We start from the raw sequence: 20,995 nt of genomic DNA on the forward strand, positions 1-20,995 counted from the left end.
AAGCTCTGAGAAAACTAGGAATAGAAAGAAAGTACCTCAACATTATAAAAGCTATATATGACAAACCTACAGCCAGCATTATACTTAATGGAAAAAAACTGACACCATTCCCTCTAAAATCAGGAACCAGACAAGGATGCCCACTATCTCCACTCCTGTTCAACACAGTACTGGAATTCCTAGCCAGAGCTAATAGGCAAGAAGAAGGAATAAAAGGAATACAAATAGGTGAAGAAACTGTCAAAATATCCCTATTTGCAGATGATATGATCCTATACCTTAAAGACCCAAAAACCTCTACTCAAAAGCTCCTAGACACCATCAATAGCTATAGCAAGGTAGCAGGATATAAAATCAACACAGAAAAATCATTAGCATTTCTATACACTAACAATGAGCAAACTGAAAAAGAATGTATGAAAACAATTCCATTTACAATAGCCTCAAAAAAACAATCAAATACCTAGGTGTAAACCTAACAAAGGATGTGAACGACCTCTACAAGGAGAACTATAAACTTCTGAAGAAAGAGACTGAGGAAGACTATAGAAAGTGGAGAGATCTCCCATGCTCATGGATTGGTAGAATCAACATAGTAAAAATATCGATATTCCCAAAAGTAATCTACATGTTTAATGCAATTCCCATCAAAATTCCAATGACATTCATTAAAGAAATTGAAAAATCTACCATGAAATTTATATGGAAACACAAGAGGCTACGAATAGCTAAGGCAATAAATACTCAGTCAAAAGAACAATGCTAGAGGTATCACGACACCTGACTTCAAACTATATTACAAAGCAATAACAATAAAAACAGCATGGTACTGGCACAAAAACAGACATGAAGACCAGTGGAACAGAATAGAGGACCCGAATATGAAGTCACACAACTATAACCAACTTGTCTTTGACAAAGGTGCTAAAAATATACGATGGAGAAAAGACAGCCTCTTCAACAAAAACTGCTGGGAAAACTGGTTAGCAGTCTGCAAAAAACTGAAACTAGATCCATGTATATCACCCAATACCAATATTAACTCAAAATGGATCAAGGATCTTAATATCAGACCACAAACTCTAAAGTTGATACAGGAAAGAGTAGGAAATACCTGGAATTAATAGGTATAGACAAGAACTTTCTCAATGGAACCTCAGCAGCACAGCAACTAAGAGATAGCATAGATAAATGGGACTTCATAAAACTAAAAAGCTTCTGCTCAACAAAAGAAATGGTCTCTAAACTGAAGAGACCATCCACAGAGTGGGAGAAAATATTTGCCAACTACACATCAGACAAAGGATTGATAACCAGAATATGTAGGGAACTTAAAAAACTAAATTCTCCCAAAATTAATGAGCCAATAAAGAAATGGGCAAGTGAACTAAACAGAACTTTCTCAAAAGAAGAAATTCAAATGGCAAAAAAAAACACATAAAAAAATGCTCACCACCTCTAGCAATAAAGGAAATGCAAATTAAAACCACACTAAGATTCCACCTCACCCCCGTTAGAATAGCCATCATCAGCAACACCACCACCAACAGGTGTTGGCGAGGATGCGGGGAAAAAGGAACCCTCTTATGCTGCTGGTGGGAATGTAAACTAGTACAACCACTCCGGAAAAAACTTGGAGGCTACTTAAAAAGCTAGACATCGATCTACCATTTGACCCAGCAATACCACTCTTGGAGATATACCCAAAAGACTGTGACACAGGTTACTCCAGAGGCACCTGCACACCCATGTTTATTGTGGCACTATTCACAATAGCGAAGTTATGGAAACAGCCAAGATGCCCCACTACTGACGAATGGATTAAGAAAATGTGGTATTTACACACAATGGAATTTTATGCAGCCATGAAGAAGAACGAAATGTTATCATTCGCTGGTAAATGGATGGAATTGGAGAACATCATTCTGAGTGAGGTTAGCCTGGCCCAAAAGATCAAAAATCATATGTTCTCCCTCATATTCGGACATTAGATCAAGGGTAAACACAACAAGGGGATTGGACTTTGATCACATGATAAAGTGAGAGCACACAAGGGAGGGGTGAGGATAGGTAAGACACCTAAAAAACTAGATAGCATTTGTTGCCCTCAATGCAGAGAAACTAAAGCAGATACCTTAAAAGCAACTGAGGCCAATAGGAGAAGAGGACCAGGAACTAGAGAAAAGGTTACATCAAGAAGAATTAACCTAGAAGGTAACACCCACGCACAGGAAATCAATGTGAGTCAACTCCCTGTATAGTTATCCTTATCTCAACCAGCAAAAACCCTTGGTCCTTCCTATTATTGCTTATACTCTCTCTACAACAAAATTAGAGATAAGGGCAAAATAGTTTCTGCCGGGTGGGGGGGGGGGCTAAGGGAGGGGGTGGGGGAAGGGGGGAGAAATGACCCATTGTATGCACATACGAATAAAATAAAAATTAAAAAAAAAGAGCTTTTACCTTGGCTCTCCTCAGACCCTCAAGAATGCAGTGGATGAAATGGTTATGACTCCATTTATCCTTGTCATTTGCAGGGTCCCACTTAGGGTCATATCTAGGCACTGCCTAATCTCCTGTTGGAATTGGGAATTGAGGTTCCCTTTTAGGTATCCAGTGCCTTTGTCTTTCTTCTTCCTCCCCCTCCTCCTCCTGTGAGGGCCCAGTAGGAGACAGGCCTGTAGGGCCACTTTTATCTAAGTGATAATTGTCTCCAGCTGTGACTGCCTGATCTAGAACCCGCTGTTTCTCCAGAGAAGTGAGGGTCTGCGACAGCAATAGCATTACATCTTTCCAGCTCAGTTCAAAGTTTTGGCTGACTTCTCTAAATGCCTGGATGTACTGATCTGGATTTTCTGTGCAATTTTCTAAATCCTTTTTTATTTCTTTAAGTTCACTCACTCTAAAAGGAACATGAGCTCTGCCCCCTCCGGGAATTAACTGGAGGGGGAGAGTCCTGTGAGACAGCGTCTAGTGTGTGAGGTGGCTGGGTAAGCAGGGAGAGAGGGAGCTGATGGAGCATTAGATGGGATTTTTGGGTTCAAGGGAGTTTGGGGGCTTTTTGCAAAGGGTTACCATGGTCTGGGTAGCTAGCCTGCATTTGCTCAGTCATTCTGGGTGGTCTCTTAGGAAAAAGAACAGATGAACATATGGAACTTCAGTCCACTTTCCCTCCTTTTTACAGAACATATGTAATTGAAGAATGGTATTATAATTAATGCTGCCTCCTTCTGGCCATCTTTCCTCATCTCCCAGAGGAAACTGTGGCCAAGCCTGGGTGCAGTAAAACTTGAGTTAATAAGTAGGCAAGGGGGGATCCTTCCTGGATCCTTGAGGCTTGATTTCCCATCTAAAAAGGGAAACAAGGGAAAAATTGGTCACCTTAACAGAGGTTTCTCCTTTTATCTAAGCGTCCCCAGATGAGGAGAAACTCTAGTGGGAGAGGGCGTCCCGCTCTCCCTTGCTCCTTCCACTGCCACTCGTGGGTAGAGTCGAGGAGGATTTACAGATAGATGTCTCAGTTGCACCCACCCCCCTGAGATGATCTTTGACCAATCTCTCATCTATTTTGACTTGCCTGTTTGCCCTGAGACCCAGGTAGGCCTAGTTCTCTTCTATCAGCTGAACGCTTGTAATTAAAAAGTAACTCTATCAAAGTAACCAAGAGGGCTGCATGGCCAGAAGGAGGACTAATTTAGAGGAATGGATGGGGACTCTTGATGAAGTAGACTTTTGTTCCCCTATATATCCTGTGAGGCATATGCTTTCTATGAAAGGAGAGAGAGCATCTGGAGGCTTTTGCTCTGGTAAGGGGCAAAAACGGAGACCTGAGGTTTTTGCCTTTTTCCTGTTTTTTTTTTTTTTTCTTTTCCTGAGGGCAGGCTGCAGAACCTGTTTAACCAGTTAATCTGATGCTTGACAAAGACAGTTAAGCCTAAATTGGAGACCATCACTTTCTGGTCCCTGTAGGGATTTTTCCCAAACTCCCTGAAGAAAGAAGCTCACTGCCATTTAGAGCAAAAGCAGGGAGGTGGGCACTCATCCTGAACTGCCTGGGAAAGGGGAAGGAGAGGCTGAGGGTTGGGGAAAAAGAGAGTTTCCAGGCTCAATACATGAGGGATTGTTGATCATCCCTGCTGTCCAGTTCGATCCTGCCCAAAGGCAGTACTGGAGCACTGGAAGCAAGAGGTGACCTCCACTCTCGGGCCACAGAAACCATGAAGGAAGCATGAGAGATCTGATTGTCTGTTTGCTGGGGACATGGCTGGAGGGGTCCAAGACTTAGCCACCTTTGGGGCCTCAGGACAGGTCAGGAAGTTGCGTCTCCAGCCTTTGGGTGACACCAGGGAGGGCCCCGGCCAGAACACCTTTTGTGGCTTGAAGACAAACTTTCCTTTCCACCGGCTGTTTTCAGACCTCCCCTTAAGCTGGTCAGATCTTGAAAGAGAGAGTTAGCATTTAAGGAGAGGAAAAAAGAAAAAGCCTCGGTGCACTAAGGTAGAGTTCTGCCCACGTAGCATTGGCAGTGCAGTATAAATCCCCGCCTGGCATCCGAGTTTCCTCAGATTGCCTGCCATACAGCTGTAGTGGGCTCGGACCTTTTCCTCAGTTTCCCAAGGAAGAAACCCTCCTTAACAAGACAGAGCGAGAGGAATTAAAGGTCGACCTGACAGTTCCACCATAGCTAGGCTGTGGTGGGGGGTCTGTCCTGGAAAACAGACTCCACCGGAGTGCCAGATCCTCACGGTCACATTCCTAGGCAGTCTTTCCTAGTTTGGCACAACCTATACTGCCTCAGGTGAAGGCTGGTCCCTTCGTGCATTGCCAAATATGCACGGATGACACGTGCAGGAATTTCAGATGCTCAGGGTTCTTGAGCCCACTCTGAGAATGAAAGCACAAACAGACTCTAACAGCAGAAGTCAGAAAGATTTTATTTGTAGAGAATTTAGTTGGAGAAAAGAGAAGAGAAAGACCGTATATTGGGGAATGCAGGGGGACCTGGAAACTGGTGATCCTGTGGGTCAGGGTGGGGAGTGGGGTTTTATAGCCTATTTTTGCATTGCCTGAGGGCAGAGATGCCTTTCAGATGCAAACAGGCATTTCCTAGGGAGGAGAAGTGTCTCCTTGACCTCCTGCGGTCTGTCCTTCAGCCCTTCAGGGCCTGGGACAGGCAGAGTGGCCACCACATTCCATTCTGCTGCAGGCTCCACCTCTGAGGTTTCAGGACCTGTGATCAGCCTCTACCCAGTCCACATCTTCTGGGGCAGCAGTTTTGACCTTACTTTGGGTGCTTGGGTACCCTGGTTTGACATTTAGGCCCTTTGACTTCTGTGGAGAGTCTGTGCATCTCAGCTCAAGGTGGCTAGGGGTCTTTGCTATCACTGGACAGAGCAGCAAAGGCCTGGGACCAGGAGCTCAGGGAATGGGGCAGGACAGAAGTGAGCTCTGCCTCTCTCTCCACAGGGACTGCCCAAGACTGAGTCTCACGGAATCAGCCAAGTGTGGGTTCTGGACTCAGTGGGCCACTTCAGTCTCCCTTTTTGTGTCTGATTTTATCCCTTCCTCGGGACTTACAGGTCCCTCCACCTTGGGGAAGAATTGTTACTATTTGGTGTTTGTTTTGTTTTTGTGGCATGATGATTGAGCTCAATGCCTCTGAGACACACATGCTTGAGCCACACACCCAGTCTCAGTCCTTGGCTTTGTGTCAAGGGCAGTGACAAGGTCTTATTCCTCTCTGCCTAGTCCCTTAAATACCATAGATGCTCAATAAATATTTGTTGGAGGACTTCTACCCAGAGACTTTTTTTCCACTTTATTGCCACTCTTGCCTGGGAGCAGATGATGTCAAGATGCCCTATGCTGAAGGTTCAACAATATTTTTTAAATTTTTTCAGGATGTGGTCCATTTAGAAGATGCACAACATCTTAAAGCCCTGTGGAGCCAGGCACCAGTTGCTCACACCTGTAATCCTAGCTATTCAGGAGGCAGAGATCAGGAGGATCGTGTTTCACAGCCAGCCTAGGCAAATAGTTCAAGAGACCTTATCTCGAAAAACCCAACACAAAAAAGGGTAGGTTCAAGTGGTAGAATGCCTTGTCTAGCAAGCATGAGTTCAAGCCCCACTACCACCCAAAAGAAGCTCAGGACTGGGTGGGGAGTGGGAAGGCAATAAAGTTGTTGTTGGTGGTGGTTTTTTTCTTTTTTCTTTGCGGTACTGGGGTTTGAACTCGGCCTACGCCTTGGGTCACTCCACCAGCCCTTTTTTGCGATGGTTTTTTTTCAAGATAAGGTCTTGAGAATTATTTACCTGGGGCTGGCTTCAAACTGCGATCCTCCTGATCTCTGCCTCCTGAGTAGCTAGGATTACAGACGTGAGCCACCTTTGCCTGGTGGCAATGAAGATCTTCAGAACACTCAGACCTTTCGAATGGGAAGAGACTTGTAGCTCATCCACGCTTACTTCCAACTTTTTCAAGGCCCACGGATGGTTGACAATTTGCCCAAAGTCACACAGCAAGTTGTGGCAGTGAAACATGAAACTCAGATTTCTATACCAGCCCAAAGCCTTTGGCAGCAGTGTTGCACTATCTCCTTTGGCCATAGGGGGGAGCTCGTGGAAACATCTTAGAGGAGACACACAGCTCCAAGATCCTTCTTCATGTCAGACAGACATGTGGAGGAGGAACACTGGCATCAGATCATGAAAATAAGATCATTTGTCCCGATAGAGTTTTCTTGCTGGAGTCTGGTTGAGCCTGAACCAACAAACAAGGTCCTGAGCCTGAGCAGTCTGTGCCAAGCTGGAAGAAAGGAAGGGAGAAGGGAGGAATTTTACCCCAGGCCTGTTTTCCAGCTTTAGTAACTCAGAGTTTATGACACACTGCAGGGAATGTTTGTGTGTATAATTCAAACAAACTGTTTTCCCATTCCCTGGGGTACCCAGCTGGGACAAGCCTGGACTGATTACAACCAGCCCTGGGTAATGAACGTTGGAAGGGACACCAGAAAGGGATAGCTCTGGCCTGCAGGCCAAAGGCACAGGACACCAGGAACAGGGATGGATGGGAGCTGACCCAGCCAGCTACCATCCCTGGGGTGACACTTTTTTCTTTTTTAGTATAAACTTTTGGTGGGGGGAGTTGCTAGGGATCAAACCTAGGGCCTTGTTCACACTAGGCAACATCTCCACCCCCAGCCCTCATGGTTGACACTTCTAACATGGCAGGAAAAAGAGGGGCCTCAGGAGGCCAGGAGGGGAACAAAGACTTCTGTTGCATATGCAATCCTGTTTTCATAATGGTCCTGGTCCTCCTAGTGCTCTAGCTGCCTAACAAGCCTTCCGTTCCCTTGGTCAGTAAAGTGTCTGGCTTCCCCAACCCCAGCATTAAACTTCCCCACCAAGGATACATTGTGGGCAAAAGAGAGAAGACATCCCTAGGGCAGGCCCTACTGAGATGGCAGGAGACCCCTTAGATACCCTCAGTTCTGAGATCTTAGCCTGGAAGGTCCACTCCAGGAAAATGGGAGAGGAGCCTCTCCTGTGCAGATGTCTAGACAGGCACTCCACCTGCCCTTTAATCTGCCCTTATCCTGAATCTAGGTCAACTCCTCAGTGTGGTCCTCTATCATCACTTCTCCTGGAACTCCAGCCCGTATGAGGCCCAGCACTGGTGTGGGGGCAGCTATACCCCTAGTTTGTTGTTCAAAGGGTCAGGGCTCATCATTTGAGAAGAAAGCCAGAGAAGGACAAGAAGACCTGATGTTGGAGGCAGGCAGATTGGATGTGAAGATCCAATGTGTTGGATTGTAGGAGCAGCAGTGAGGAGCCAGCCAAGCTGGGATGGGCCTCATTGCCCTGAGTTGTGTTCAGACCCACCTTCCTGGGTCCCAAAGAAAAATGACAGAAGGGCTGGCTCCTGAATTTTGCTGGCCGAAAGGAAGGTCACTCGCTGACCTCAGGGCTCAGACGCTGATCTCTGCAGCTCAAACACTGGTTACATACATCCTTTCAACGTGCAGCTGCTTCTTGGAACTGTCCTTGCCTTCCAGGATAAGACTTGGCACTGAGGCAGTCTCTGAGCTGACTCCTTCTGCCTTGGCTTGCCTGCCTTGCCTCTCCTTCTTCTGCAAGGCATAGAAGCTGCCACCCATAAACAGGCCAGAAGAGATGAGAAAGAAGCTTGACATGAAGAACACATAGCTGAAGTTGTTGGTAGAATCCACGAGGAACCCTGGGGGTAGAGAACACATTAGGCCACATGTTAGGGCTACTAGGCTTGTTCCTTCACTTGCGCACTCTATGAGAGCAGGAATTTTAGTTTTGTCTCTGCTGGACAAGGGATTGTGACTTATACCCAATAGGTACTCTGTAGATAGTTGTTGAATGAAAGGAGAGAAGGAGGAACCTGCCCTAGGCTGCCCTAGGCAGGAGTCTTTAGGCCATAAGAGGATGTAAGAACATGACTTCCTTAAGGACAGGCAGCAAGGAGATTAGAAATAGAGGAGTAGGAGATGCTTGCTCAGCTGTCTCCCAGGTCCCACCTCATCCTAAATAGTTCTCTCTACTTATTTGCTTGAAGAACTCCATTGGAAACCAGGACTTCCAATGTCACACTTAGGAAAGAGTCCCGTTGGACTGGAGTCAAACTCCCAGTTCTTATCATAATAACAGCCATCATGTATTGTTTGTTGACTGCCCTCAGCACCAAGGGCTTGTATAACCTTCCCTCAACTCTACGAAAGTCACACACTCAGCTGCCTGGCAACCCTCTCCTGTGGGTCTTATCTTGTAAATTTTGTTTGTTTCCGTCCCAGCATAAATCACCACTCCACAGTGGTTTGGACACAAACATGTCCTCCTCCTTCCATTCCTGACTTCTCCATGAGAAGATAAGCCCCAAGAGCCTAGTTTTTGGCCAGTTGCACCCCATGAGTGGTCTGGGTGAATAAATGACGAAGGCACATGCCCTTTTGGACATTTTGCAGCTGACCTTGTGGCTCAGAGAAGGAACGTGATTTCCCCAGGTTTTAGATAGGAAGTAGGTGAACTAGGATGCTGATAACAGCAAACACAGGTATAGCATTTATTATGTGCCAGACTCTCTGCTAAGCTCTTTACTTCATAACTTGGGGGCCATTACGAAAAGCCCATAAGGGATATCCTATTTTCACAGTTAAGAAAATAGAAGCACAGAAAGGAAGACGAAGGACTCATGTACAAATCCATAATTTCAACCTGAGTGACAGGTGGAAGACAAACTATAACACATTTCCCAGGACGGTCTGGGAGAATCACAGATTCACAGTCCCTACACAGAGAGAAGATGCTGGACCAGGTCCAACTCTGTCCAGACTGAAAGCCTTTGCCCTACCCCTCCATACCCTGCCCACCACCCACACAGGCCCCCCACCTGGGCACAACTGGTCACCTTCCCTCCCAGGTTCTCACCGGCCAGTGGTGGAGAAATGAGGGAAGCAATGCCACAAAGTACGGTGAAGAGACCCAGGGCACTAGGAAACCGATCCATCGGGACGATGTCCATCAGGACCTGGAAGATGAGGACGCCAACGCCACACATGGACACGCTGTAGACCAGGCAGTAGCCCACTAGCACCTGGTAGTCAGCAGACACCGTGCACACCAGATTGGTGAGCCCATTGAGCAGGACTGCCAGGCTGAATAGGTACTTGCGGTAGCCGGCGAGTCTCTGTCGACCTATCAGCAGCCCTGCTATGGGCCGCAGAAAGATGTTGCAAAAACCAATGATGGAAACAAGCAGGGCTGCCCGATATTCATCTACCCCGTGCCACATCGCATATGGCACCAGGAAGGTATGTGGCAGTGTGAAGCCTAGAATCATCAATGTCCCGCCTACTGTGTACACTCTGTAACCCATGTTGTGTTGCAGGATGTCACAGGCCAGGTGGTGCCGAATAGTTGAGTCACACGTTGCCAGGCAGCTGCGCACAGGTGTCTTGGAAGGTAGAGGGGGACTTTCTCTGGTCTCAGGTGTTGCACTGGTGGCCACGGGCCTCATGATGGCCCCACAGATACAGCAGTGGAGAAGGACCCCGCCGAAGACAAGGAAGGAGCCCCTCCAGCCCAGATCCTCCAGGAGGTAGCGGGCTAGCAGTGGCCAGAGGGTGACGCCCAAGGACAATCCTATGGAAGCCAGTGCGTTGGCCATCGGCCGCCGGTGGACAAAATACAAGCCCAGCACTGTGATGCTTGACTGGAAGCTGAAGCACATGCCGAGACCTGCAGAGTGAGAGGGGAGACCAGCTCAGGGGCATTCTGGGGCCTTCTACCTACACCCAGAGTGGGGGGGGGGTCCTAGGTTCATGTCCCATGGATGCTTCTGTTGGTTCTATGCCAGACCCACTTCAAAGCCCCCATGCAATGAAGATGGATCTGTCTGCCTTGACACCTCCCTGTAAGCATCCCACCCACCCCTCAGCTCTGCCTCCCAAGGCTGCCAGGGACACTCAGTTCCCCCTTGGCACAGCACCAGAGCCACCTTTTAAATACCCATTTAACACCTTCCAAAGACTTTCCCTCACACTTGAAAAATATCCAGAGTATTTACTCTGTCCTGGAAGGCTCTGTGTGGTTTGGCTCTGACCCACCTCTCTGATGCCATCTCAGGCCACTCCCTGTCACTCACCAGGATCAAGCCACATCAGCTTCTTTTCTCCTTCTCTTTGTCCTTCCCTACCTCGGGACATCTGCAGTAGCATCTTCTCTCCCTGGAACACGTTTCACTCAGACTTTCCACTCAACTCACACATCACTTCCCCAGAGGGGCCTGCCCAGCTCCCCACTCCTCCACGCCTACACCCCACAGCTGCTCATGCCAGAAACAAAGCTCAAGACAACATGAGACAGCTGCCCCGGTTGCCACTATGGATCTCTGGGTCACTCACTTGCCTTCCGTCCTTGGTGATCATCAACTGAGATGATGACCCACCCACGCTTTCAGAGGCTATCTATTCAGGCATCCCGGCAGTAATCCCCTCTCCTACATCATACTCCCTCCTCCTTACTAGATCATTCTCCTTTATTCTTATTTCTACTATTTAAAAAAAAAGAAAAAGAAAGAAAAAAGAAAAAGAGTTGGGCTCTGGTAGCTCACTCCTATTATCCTAGCTACTTGGGAGGCTGAGATTGGGAGGATCAAGGTTAGAGGCCAGTCCAGGCAAATAGCTCCCGAGACCTCATCTCCAAAATAACCAGAGCCAAATGGACTGGGGATGTGGCTCAAGTGGTAGAATGGCTGAAAAAAGGAAAAAAAAAAAAGAAAAACAAAACCAAAAACTTTTTTTTTTCTTTTATTTTGGTGGGACTGAGGTTTGAACTCAAGGCCTCATGCTTGCTAGGTAGGCACTCTACCACTTGAGCTACCCTGTCAGCCCTAAAAACTTTTGATACCACAACTCCTTTTGGGTACCTTCCCCCTTCTCAGATCCATTTACATAGAAATGCCACAGCAGGGGCTGGGGATGTAGCTCATGGTAGAATGCATACTTAGCATGTAAAAGTCCTGAGTGTGAATGCCAGCACAATGCTATGTTCCAACTCCCTTCTCCTGCTCCCTCCCTCCCTCGTTCCCTCTCCCTCCCTTCTTCCTCTCCTCTCCTCTCCTCTCCTCTCAGTACTGGGAACAGAAGCATCCCTCAGTCTCTCCCATTCTCTTCTTAACCTGTTTCTATCAGACCTTGATCTTCACCTCTGCACTATACTTGCTCTTGTCAAGATCTACAAGGCTGCACTGAGAGGGCGAGTCTGGCCCTCAGCCCAGCTAACTCATCAGCAGCTTGGCACACTTCATCACTCACTTCCTGGAGAAACTCTCCTGATTCTCCTACCTCTGGGTCACTTCTTCTTGCCCAGACCTCTGGGCAGTGCCTAGGCTCAGTCCTTAGTCCTCTTCTTCAGCTGTCACCCTCATTCCCTCAGAGATGGCAGGGTGATTTCTTATCTTATGCTCCCACCATCTCATGACTCCTGAACTGCCCACTCCAGCTCAGGGTTCCTCTCTGGAACCCCAGACAGGACCATCCAGACTCAAGCTTCCCATCTTCCCCAAACCTGCTCTTCCCCTTTCCCCACTGATGATGGCAGCTCCATCCTTCCATTGTCTCCAGGCCAAAACTCTTTGATGTCACCTTCTCGACTCTTGTGTTATCTTTGACTCTTCTTTCTGTATCTCATATGCAACCACAGCTTCATCTCTTCCCAATCACTTCCATCACACTATCCTGGTCCAAGCTACAACCACCTCATACCTGGCTCTCAACCCTGCTCCCTACTTGTTCTGTCTACTCTTAGCCTTGCCCCAATACCACCGCAGCCAGAGGGGTGCTTTGCAAATAGTAATTGGATAGTGTGACTCACCCCTCAATGGCTTCCCCAACTCACTACAAAACCTTTTGTGAACTAAACCCCATCAGGCCTCTACACTTCACCTCTTTGGCCCCTTCGCTCATGCCTCTTTAACCTACTGCTACTTTTCTGCTCCTGAACTTCAGGACCTTTGCACTTGCTGCTCCCTCTGCCTGGAATGCTCTTTCCCAGAAAGCCTCATATCAGATTCTCTCTCCTCTCTTGTCTCTGCTTGCTGTGGTTAGGATAAACATGGGAAAGGCTTGGTCACCAGCATGGTGCTATTGAGAAGTGATGGAAACATTGAGAGGTGGGCCTAGTGGAAGGTCTTTGGGTTATTGGGGATGTGCCCTCAAGGGGGATAGTGGGATCTCAACCCCTTCCTCTTTCTCTCTTTTGCTCCCTGGCCATGAGATGGGTTAGTTTTGCTCTGCCATATGATATTACCATGATGTGCTTATCTTACCATAAGCTTATGGGGCCAACCAATTAAGAACTGAAACTTCCAAAACTGTGAGTCTATGTAAACCTTTCTTCTTTATAAGTCAACTGTCTCAGGTATTTATTATAGTATCAGAAAGCTGACTTATACACTACTCAAATGTTACCCCCTCTCCAAGGCCCTCCATAACTGCCCTGTCGAGAATAGTAAACCTCTCCACTCCTGCTTTGTTTCCTACACTGGGTGTCCTGGATTTCACCTCTTGACTCATTTCATGTTAGGCCAGGATGCATTCTTATTTATCTGATAATCATCCATTTCCCTCATCAGACTGTAAACAGTTCTAGAAAATTAAGAGGCTTGCCTGCCTTTCCCACACCTGCCTGCCACTTTAAATGGAATGACAGTCACCTGTGATCACTCCTGCCGTGAGGAAAAACTGCATGAGCGTACGGGAGAAGGCACTGGCCACCATGCCCAGGCTGGCCAGCACGCCCCCCAGCATCATAGTCACTCGGCAGCCGAAGCGTCCCACCAGGAGGCTGCACAGGGGTCCTGTGGGGAGCAGACAGTCAGCAGGGGGCATTGAGTGAGGAGACTGGGATTCAGGGGCAGAATGGAGCTGGGGGAGAGGGGTTCCACCAGGAATAGCCAGGTGGCTTAGCGGACAACACAAGTCCTGGATTTTACCAGCTTGAATTCTAATTCCTTCTCTGCTACAGACTGACCATGTGATCTGAGCAAGGCCTGAGCCCTCTCTCTGCCTCAGTTTCCTATCTTCAGAGTAAGGGGTCAGACTAGATGGTGTCTGGCCAAAGTCCTGCACTGCACTGACCTATTCCATCCAAATGGGAGTGGTTCATGACCTGTATGGACATCCCTCACTTGGGAGAGGTCTGTCTCTAAGGGGGCATCTGGAGCATCTAAACCACGGTGAGCTTCTAGCCCCACTTCTATCCTGGCCACCACACGCCCTCCACCTTCTCCTTGTACGTTTGGATAGGATCCTAGGCCATCCTGTACTTCCGTGCTCTGACCTCTGGAGTGTTCTGGAGAAAGTCAAGCCAGGTACCTTCTCCCCTCTCCCATCAGCTTTAGCCACCACCAAAATCTACACCTAGGACTAGGGGTGTAGCTCAAGGGTTGAGCACGTTCATAGCATGTGAGAGGCCGTGGGTTCAATCTCCAGCATGAAAAAACAAAAAACAACCCTGGCTACACCCAGACTTTTGGTTCCGTGTGGAGAGGGCCTGCCTCCACCCCAGCGGCTTTCTATCCAGTCTGATAAGTAGAAACTAGCCAGTCTGGCCAGCTGTTCCTAGACACCTTGCAGAAGTGCCCTGCCCATAAGCACACATATTAAAGCTTCTCCAAGTAACTCTCCCAGAGTGCAGCCAGAGGGACAAAGTATTGTGTGTGTTGCACGTGCCTGTGTGTGCATGCGTGTCTGCAGTGAAGAGGGGATGAGTGGAGTGAACCAGGGTAAATATGACAGTAACAGAGGGAGTGAGCGGCCCATCCTCAGAGACAACCAAGAGAAGGCTGCTGACCAGTCCCCCCTGCCCCTGAAGAGGAAGACATGGGGCTTTGGAGTGGCTGTGACTTCTGGTCCACATATCTTCCCCACCCCTGCGATTTGCCTGACTCAGGAAAGGTGACCTTGGGGAAATCCCAGAGTCATGGTGTCATAAGTGGAGCTAGGGCGGGGCCCAGGAGGCAGGTGTTCCTTTTGCAGGGTACAGCTCCTGCCAGGACCCCTTGCACTTTGGGTCTATTTGGTTTCCTCACCCCAAATGTGGGGGGGGCTGGGAGGGAAGTCTGAAAGGATCAAAGGATCACTTTTAAAATTTCTATGATAATCTGAATGAGCGTGGGAGAAAGAGATGGACAGAGAGGAATCCCACACCAACAGAGATGGTGTGCTTGCTCTGGGGTGAAAAGTCCAAAGCTGGCTGGGGGGGTAGGGGTCCCCACAAGATGCCTAGCTCCCAGTACCCCTCTCCAAGCACCTCTTTGTCTGCATGGAAAAGAACTGTCTGAGATTCCCATCACTCACCCCAACCCTGCAGGCCAAGCGGTAACAAGTTCTGGGCCAGGCCTGGCTTTCCCCTTGCCTGCAGCCCAAGCTTCCAAAGCAGACTGTGGATAGCGCCCATCTCTCCCAGTCTCCCCCCTCTGGGAAGGACCTAGAATAATAAGCAGGCTACAGGTGCCAGGTGGAGGAAATGGCAGAGAGGTAGCTAAGGAGCTCAGGTCAACTGAGGTAAGCAAACCCACATATGGGCAAACCCTAGGGGTGATCATGTTGGCTCCTGCTGGCCAAGCACCCCCTGAAGTCATTGTCTCTGAGGTCTCCCTAGAGAGCTTCCAGGAGCCAGGGCTTCTGTGAAGAATTCTCCCGTGGGAGAGGGTCATGCACCTCCTACTCTGCTCTCATCACTGAGGTCAGGGTGAAGGCGGTCACATTCTTACAATTGCCAACCCAGGTACATGGGCCCCTGAGGCCTGTGGGAGGAGAGCAAGGAGAAGAGGGGAAGTGAAGGCTGCCTTCCCTCCAGGCTCCAGTCTCTCCAACCTCCCCTCTTTAGGGAGCCCCAGGGAGAGATGGGGCTCTTGCTCTGTCCCCTTTTGTTCCTGGCATTTTCCTTGAGATGGAGAGTTCCTCCATACTGCAAAGAAAGATAGCCCAGCTGGCAAGTGTAAGAGCCTGGGTCTTCTGGCCCCGGCACCGGCTTCTCCCAGTCTTACACTGAGCCTCCATGTGCACCTAAGGTCTGGATGGATCACCCAATGCTCACCAAAGGACTTGCTAGGACCTTGCCTGGCTTTGTACTTCAGATGTCTCCCGGCTCTCCCATCCCCAGGGCAACCCATTTTCCTGATGACACAGCTTGGTCCAGCTGGATTCCAGCCAGGTGGAGGTGGCCCCACTGAAACCAGGTAACACTTAGGAATGTGCCCAGGAGACCAAGCCTCCTGGCCTCAGACAGAGGGACCCAGGAGACCAGGGAGATTGTGGCTTCTCCTCTATCCCACGTAATTTCTTATCCCCCCTTCAACCCCTTTCCAGACTGCTCACCCCCAGCATGGAGCATAGCCCCCAGAATGGAGGGGAACCAGGAGGTCTCGCTGTTGCTGGCCTGGAAGTCATGCTGCAGATCTGTGAAGAAGACACCGATGCATGCAGGGAAGGCCAATGTGAGGGCCTGGGTCATCAGGGAGGCCAGCAGAACCATCCAGGCCCATCTGCCATCTGCATGCTCCAGGGCCTGGGGCATCATCTGCTACCAGTGCTGCCACAGCCTTCTGTCACTTAGTGACCACTGCCTGGGAAAGGAAAAGAATGGAGCCTAGGATTGGCTGGTTGCCACCCTCCCTCAACCCACCTGCCACTTTCTCTGGGTGGCTGAGACTGTCTCTTCCTCATGCCCCAGCACCAGGTATCACGGAGGGGTACCGCCCCCTGGGAGGTGGCCAGAGCCCCACACATTGGCCTTTGCATTTCCTTTCACCCACTTCTCAGAGACAGCCTGGCAGGAGGTGGCAGGAAGGGCAGCAGGGGTGGAGCAGGCAGTAACCAATGGCACCAGGTAGGTAGGCAGAATTCTTTTCAGTTGTTACATCACCTGGCAGTCAGCAAGTGGGACCTCCTGGCCCACCCAGTAACTATTTATAGAATGTAGCCAATCTCTAGAGCTACCAAAGTCCCTATGTCCCCACAGGTACACACGGATACATTTGCAAACATTCAGGACCAAGCTTCCTATATATCAACAGACTTTTGCAATGCCACAAGAACAGCCCAAATCCACTATCAGCACTGTTGTGAAGGCTGGAGTGAGCAAGCTGGAACTGAGGACAGCCAAGGAGTGAACACATGACAGCTCAACAAGGGCACCTGACCATGGTTTTTAGAGATAAGTCACCTGGGTTCATCACAGAGCCCTTTGAAATATCCCTACAATGCTCCTTGCACAAGGAACTCGGGGTCAAGATTCAAGTCCCACGATCATGCTATCTGCCAGGGCTTGTCTGAGGACCCCTACCACAGAGCAACACCGGCACTGATACGTGCACAGTCACCCACAAGTACGCAAACTCATACAGAGGCATACAGCTAGATACACACACACACAAAACTCACATAGTTACACACAGAGCCATACACTCACAAACATATGCAGACAAGCTGAGTGACATGCAAGGTATATAGACACACATATACAAACACACACACTCACATCTTTGGCTCCAAAAGAAAAGCCAGGCATGTCTCAACTCAGCATCTCCACCCAGGCTCTTCTTCTGAACCACAGAAGTCTCTAAAGTCTCAAGAAGGGCCCTACCCCAAATTCAGTCTTTTTCCCATTCGCTCTAGTTCTGGCTCACTACACTCCGGGGTGAGGCAGGAAGGCAAAGGGCACAGCCTTTGCTTCAGTTAAGGTAACAGACTGCCAGCTGCTGTTCCTACAGCAGCCCCCTCTCCAGCTCCAGATCCTAGGGAGATCCATGAAAACTTTAGAAATTACTGAGAATATGAAACCACTTCTTCCTGCCAACTCCAACTCCCCACACCTTTGCCCTGCTCCATAGTCTTCTTTCTTTTTCCCTCCCTGCCTCCCTTCCTTCCTTCCTATCTTTCTTACTTACTTTCTTTCTTTCTAAGGTGGTCTGGCTACGTTGTTCAGGCCAGTCTAGAACTCAAGGGCTTAACCATTCCCCTGCCTCAGTCTCCTAATAGCTGGTACTACAGGTGTGCACTACTGTGCGTAGCTGATCCCAGAGTTTTAAAAGAGCACTGTATAGAGCAGACCAGGCCCCACCCTGAGTTATTCCATTTTTTATAGAGCAGTTTCCCCTGAGTCACTCCATATTAGGTAAAAATGCTAAGGTAGAATGACTGGCATTTTGTTGTGCACATAAGCAACCACCATCTGTCCTGCTTAATCATAAGTCACAATTTGATAAGTGACTTATTCATGCAAATCACATATTATCACCTGCGAGCTTATTGGACACATCAGACCAATGATGATGCAACCTTTTCATCAAAGACACATAGAAGGAGAGACACCTCACAGTGCAGCACAGCACACCAGCCTGTCACTTTGTCACTGATAAAGTGACACATCACAGCCTGTGTTCAGGAGATCTCTAAGCAATGAACTTTCTCCTGACGGTCCCCAGTTCGGCTTAGCATATTGTCCTTTCTGTTGACAGTGCCCACTTTGAGGTCCTGGGGGAGAGTCCTTTACCTTGACATCTTTACAGGTGTTAATGCAATACCTTCCTACCTGCAGTGAGTGTGAATTTGTAGTACCTCTTTGCATTGGCTATTTGTGGTGACTCTGTACATTGCTTCTTTAAATCCTCTTTATTCTTCTATATATTGTCTTCTATAACCTGTATATAATTGCAGTGTGACATGTGATTTGAGTTTTGTAGATATTAGTAGTTAAAAATGAAACAGAATAAAGAACTTGTTATTGGCATGGCTGTGACTTCAAGTGAAACCAGGAGTACTCAGTGAAGTAGAGCTAAAGAGATTGATATCGTTTATGTATCTATTGATAAACTCTGACATTTTGGAAAGACACAGAAGACTTTGTCTATGTTAATGGCATATCTTGCCCATCACAACCAAATAAGCTGGATCCACTCCAAACTGTTTTCTTCAAAGCTCCAAACCTATTTCTTCCATCAATGATACCAAAGAGCTCTGCCAAGGTGTGCAGGTGTACCACTCATCACAGCCTCAGGGTCTGTGAGTGATGTGAACCTGTGTGCAGTGATGCACAGGCATCTCCTATCCTCCTGGCTCCTGCATGGGACAGCTAGCCTTAGAGATGTCCCTGCCCCATCCTCCCCCTGTCCCAGGCCCATGGGGATGGGAGTACCTCTGATGTGGCTCCTCCAGTGAACTTGTTCTGGCTTCTTCTTAGATTTCTGTTTTCCCAGCAAATGGAAAAGACACAGGAGCTGCTGGATCTCTGATGCCTCAATGTCAAATTTCCACATCCTTCTCCATGGTCTGTCCCTCCTCCCCAGCCCCTCATGCCTACCTGGCTTCCTCCTGCCTTTCCCAGTTCCCTCTCCCCACTGACCTGCTCTGGTCCCTTTATATTCTTTCTTGTCCTGGCCCTTAAGTGATATCTCCTATAACACCTTATCAACAGCCACTTCCTGGGCAGTCTTTTTTGGGTACTTTATCCAGGCTCCTGTGACCTTTACTCTGTACTCAACCTTCTTTGATCCTTTCAGTAGGTGGGGCTAGCTCTTCCCTGTATCTCCTCTCTTCAGGTCTCAGGAGGCCACTAGTCCTGGGGTGTGAGCCAACAGCCTCTAGGACAATCAGAGCCAGGAAATCCTATGGACCTTTGCTCTGTTTGTGTACACGGGGAACCCTGTGTCCAAGCTCTCGGGATCCCTAGTCCCTCTCTGGGAGCACTACTACCAACCAGGCCCTCTACAGACTCAACCTTCCATGGCTGACTGTTCCCTCAGACACCTGGAATTCCCAGGTTACACAAATAGCATTTATGTGCAGTTGGTCCTCCAGTCCCCTCTCTCAGCCAGTTGGTCCCTTCTCAGGTCCTTGGTCACTGTGGTTCTGAAATTCTTAGCCAGAGAAGTCCAATTGGTCCTTCAAGATTCAGCCCTTGCAGCACCCCGAGAAGGCCACCCTGAACTCCACCCCAGTGGTGGTTTCACCTCTGCTTCTGCAGGGAAGTGGTCTTTTCTTTTTTGCTGGGAACCATGAATCACGGGCACTGCCTGAGGGGGGCATTTGGAACAAATGTGTGTGGTGCAGGAGGGGGTGAGGCTGGATCATGGGAATTGCTGACCTCAGCTTTCAGGGACTCCTACCTAGCCCAGTGACACCAGCTTTACAGTCAAACAGCATGAAGCTGGGTTTGTGGGCAGGACAAATGTTTCGATGTGTTTCTGGTCCTTCCCCCATCTCACAATCCCTAGCCAATGCCTTCATCAGATGATAGAGCCCTAAAGAGGTCAGTACCAGGGGCCACCTGAAAAGGGAACCCAATAGGCTCTCAGAATTCTTTCAGATTCCTCCGGATCTCTCGGGCCTGGTCACAGGGGTGAGTCTATGCCTACAGCGAAAGGTTTGGAAAAAGCTGGAGTCTGGAGTAGAGGGGCAGCCTCCTCTCCCTCTTTCCTGCTCTTCTCCCATGATGGGAGAGTCTGAAGGACAGGCACCAAGGAGCCACCAACCCCAGAAGCAGTGTAAGGATGGGGAGTCCCAGGGAGATCCTGGAGACTCCCTTCCTATATTCCATATTGAACAAGTTCCCATGCCTGGGGCCCAGGACACAGGTGGGCGGCAGAAGAGCTCCTGCCCAGCTGAGGGCAGCATGAGCTTGGACTGACAAGCCCACAACTCCCTGTGCCTGGCCCAGCACTGGAAGGGAAGTTGGTCTCAGAGGCTGGGGAGCTGGGGCAAGTCACACTCCCTCTTCCCCTGCATCCAGAGGTACTCCCCCCCCCCCCCGCCCGCCTCCACAAGTGCCAGCTGATTACAACCTGGAAAGGAGGTAGGGCAGGCAATGCGCTATATAGTCTCCTCTCATTCTGACCCCATCCTTGCTTGTCCCACCAGGGATCTGCTTCTTTCTACCCTACTTTCTCATTCTTGCCTGGACAGATCTCTGGGTGGGACTCTGGGAAGCCAAGGAGGACCTGGCATCGAGACAGGCCAGGGCTTGGTGGTGCCTGCTTCCCCACCCCAAGGCCTTGGATGTCAGAGGTTACTCTGGAAAGCCCCCTCCACAGATGTGAGAGCTCCCAGTCACCCCAGGCTTTGGACACCCAGGACAGATCACGGAAGACTTTCCTGTATCCTCCCTCCACCTGAGACCTCCACGGGTGGTAAGGGACCCTGGAAGCCTACAGCAAGGGGTGTGCAGCCACGCTAGCAGGGACATCAGCAGGAGAGATGCCTTGGAGACAGCAGGAGTCCCCTGGAGCCCACCTGATGCGGAGGAGGCTCCATTCCCACAGAGGGTGAGGCAGGGAGGGCCAAGAGCCAGAGGCTGGAAGGGAGGGCTGCAGGGTGGCTGGGACCCACCTTCCAACCTCCCTGGGGGAAGTTCCGATGACCCTGTGGGGATCTGGGAGGGGGGCATGTAGCCAGGGATGGGTGACT

General features: G+C 49.3%; 1 protein-coding gene across 9 annotated transcripts; it reads right to left on the reverse strand.

The window, feature by feature from the left end:
• Nucleotides 1-4,915: 4,915 nt before the first annotated feature.
• On the reverse strand, nt 4,916-19,021 carry Slc16a5 (solute carrier family 16 member 5). Of its 9 annotated transcripts, none has more exons than XR_012438434.1 (6): nt 18,729-19,019; nt 15,911-16,158; nt 13,243-13,386; nt 9,456-10,265; nt 7,884-8,238; nt 4,916-6,807 (listed from the first exon to the last, which is right to left on the reverse strand). XR_012438434.1 is itself a non-coding variant. In XM_074045178.1 (6 exons), the coding sequence occupies exons 3-6, from the start codon at nt 16,110-16,112 to the stop codon at nt 7,991-7,993; spliced, it is 1,404 nt and encodes a 467-aa protein (XP_073901279.1). In that variant the 5' UTR covers nt 16,113-16,158; nt 18,152-18,234; nt 18,729-19,020; the 3' UTR covers nt 4,916-7,990. The 9 variants fall into 9 exon arrangements, 7 of the variants coding, with proteins under 7 accessions (XP_073901279.1, XP_073901278.1, XP_073901276.1 ...); XR_012438433.1 differs by having other exon boundaries at nt 7,764-8,238; XM_074045178.1 differs by adding an exon at nt 18,152-18,234 and having other exon boundaries at nt 4,916-8,238; nt 18,729-19,020.
• Between the last annotated feature and the right edge of the window lie 1,974 nt (nt 19,022-20,995).

This window comes from Castor canadensis, chromosome 11, assembly GCF_047511655.1.
Source record: "Castor canadensis chromosome 11, mCasCan1.hap1v2, whole genome shotgun sequence".
Lineage (NCBI taxonomy): Eukaryota > Metazoa > Chordata > Mammalia > Rodentia > Castoridae > Castor > Castor canadensis.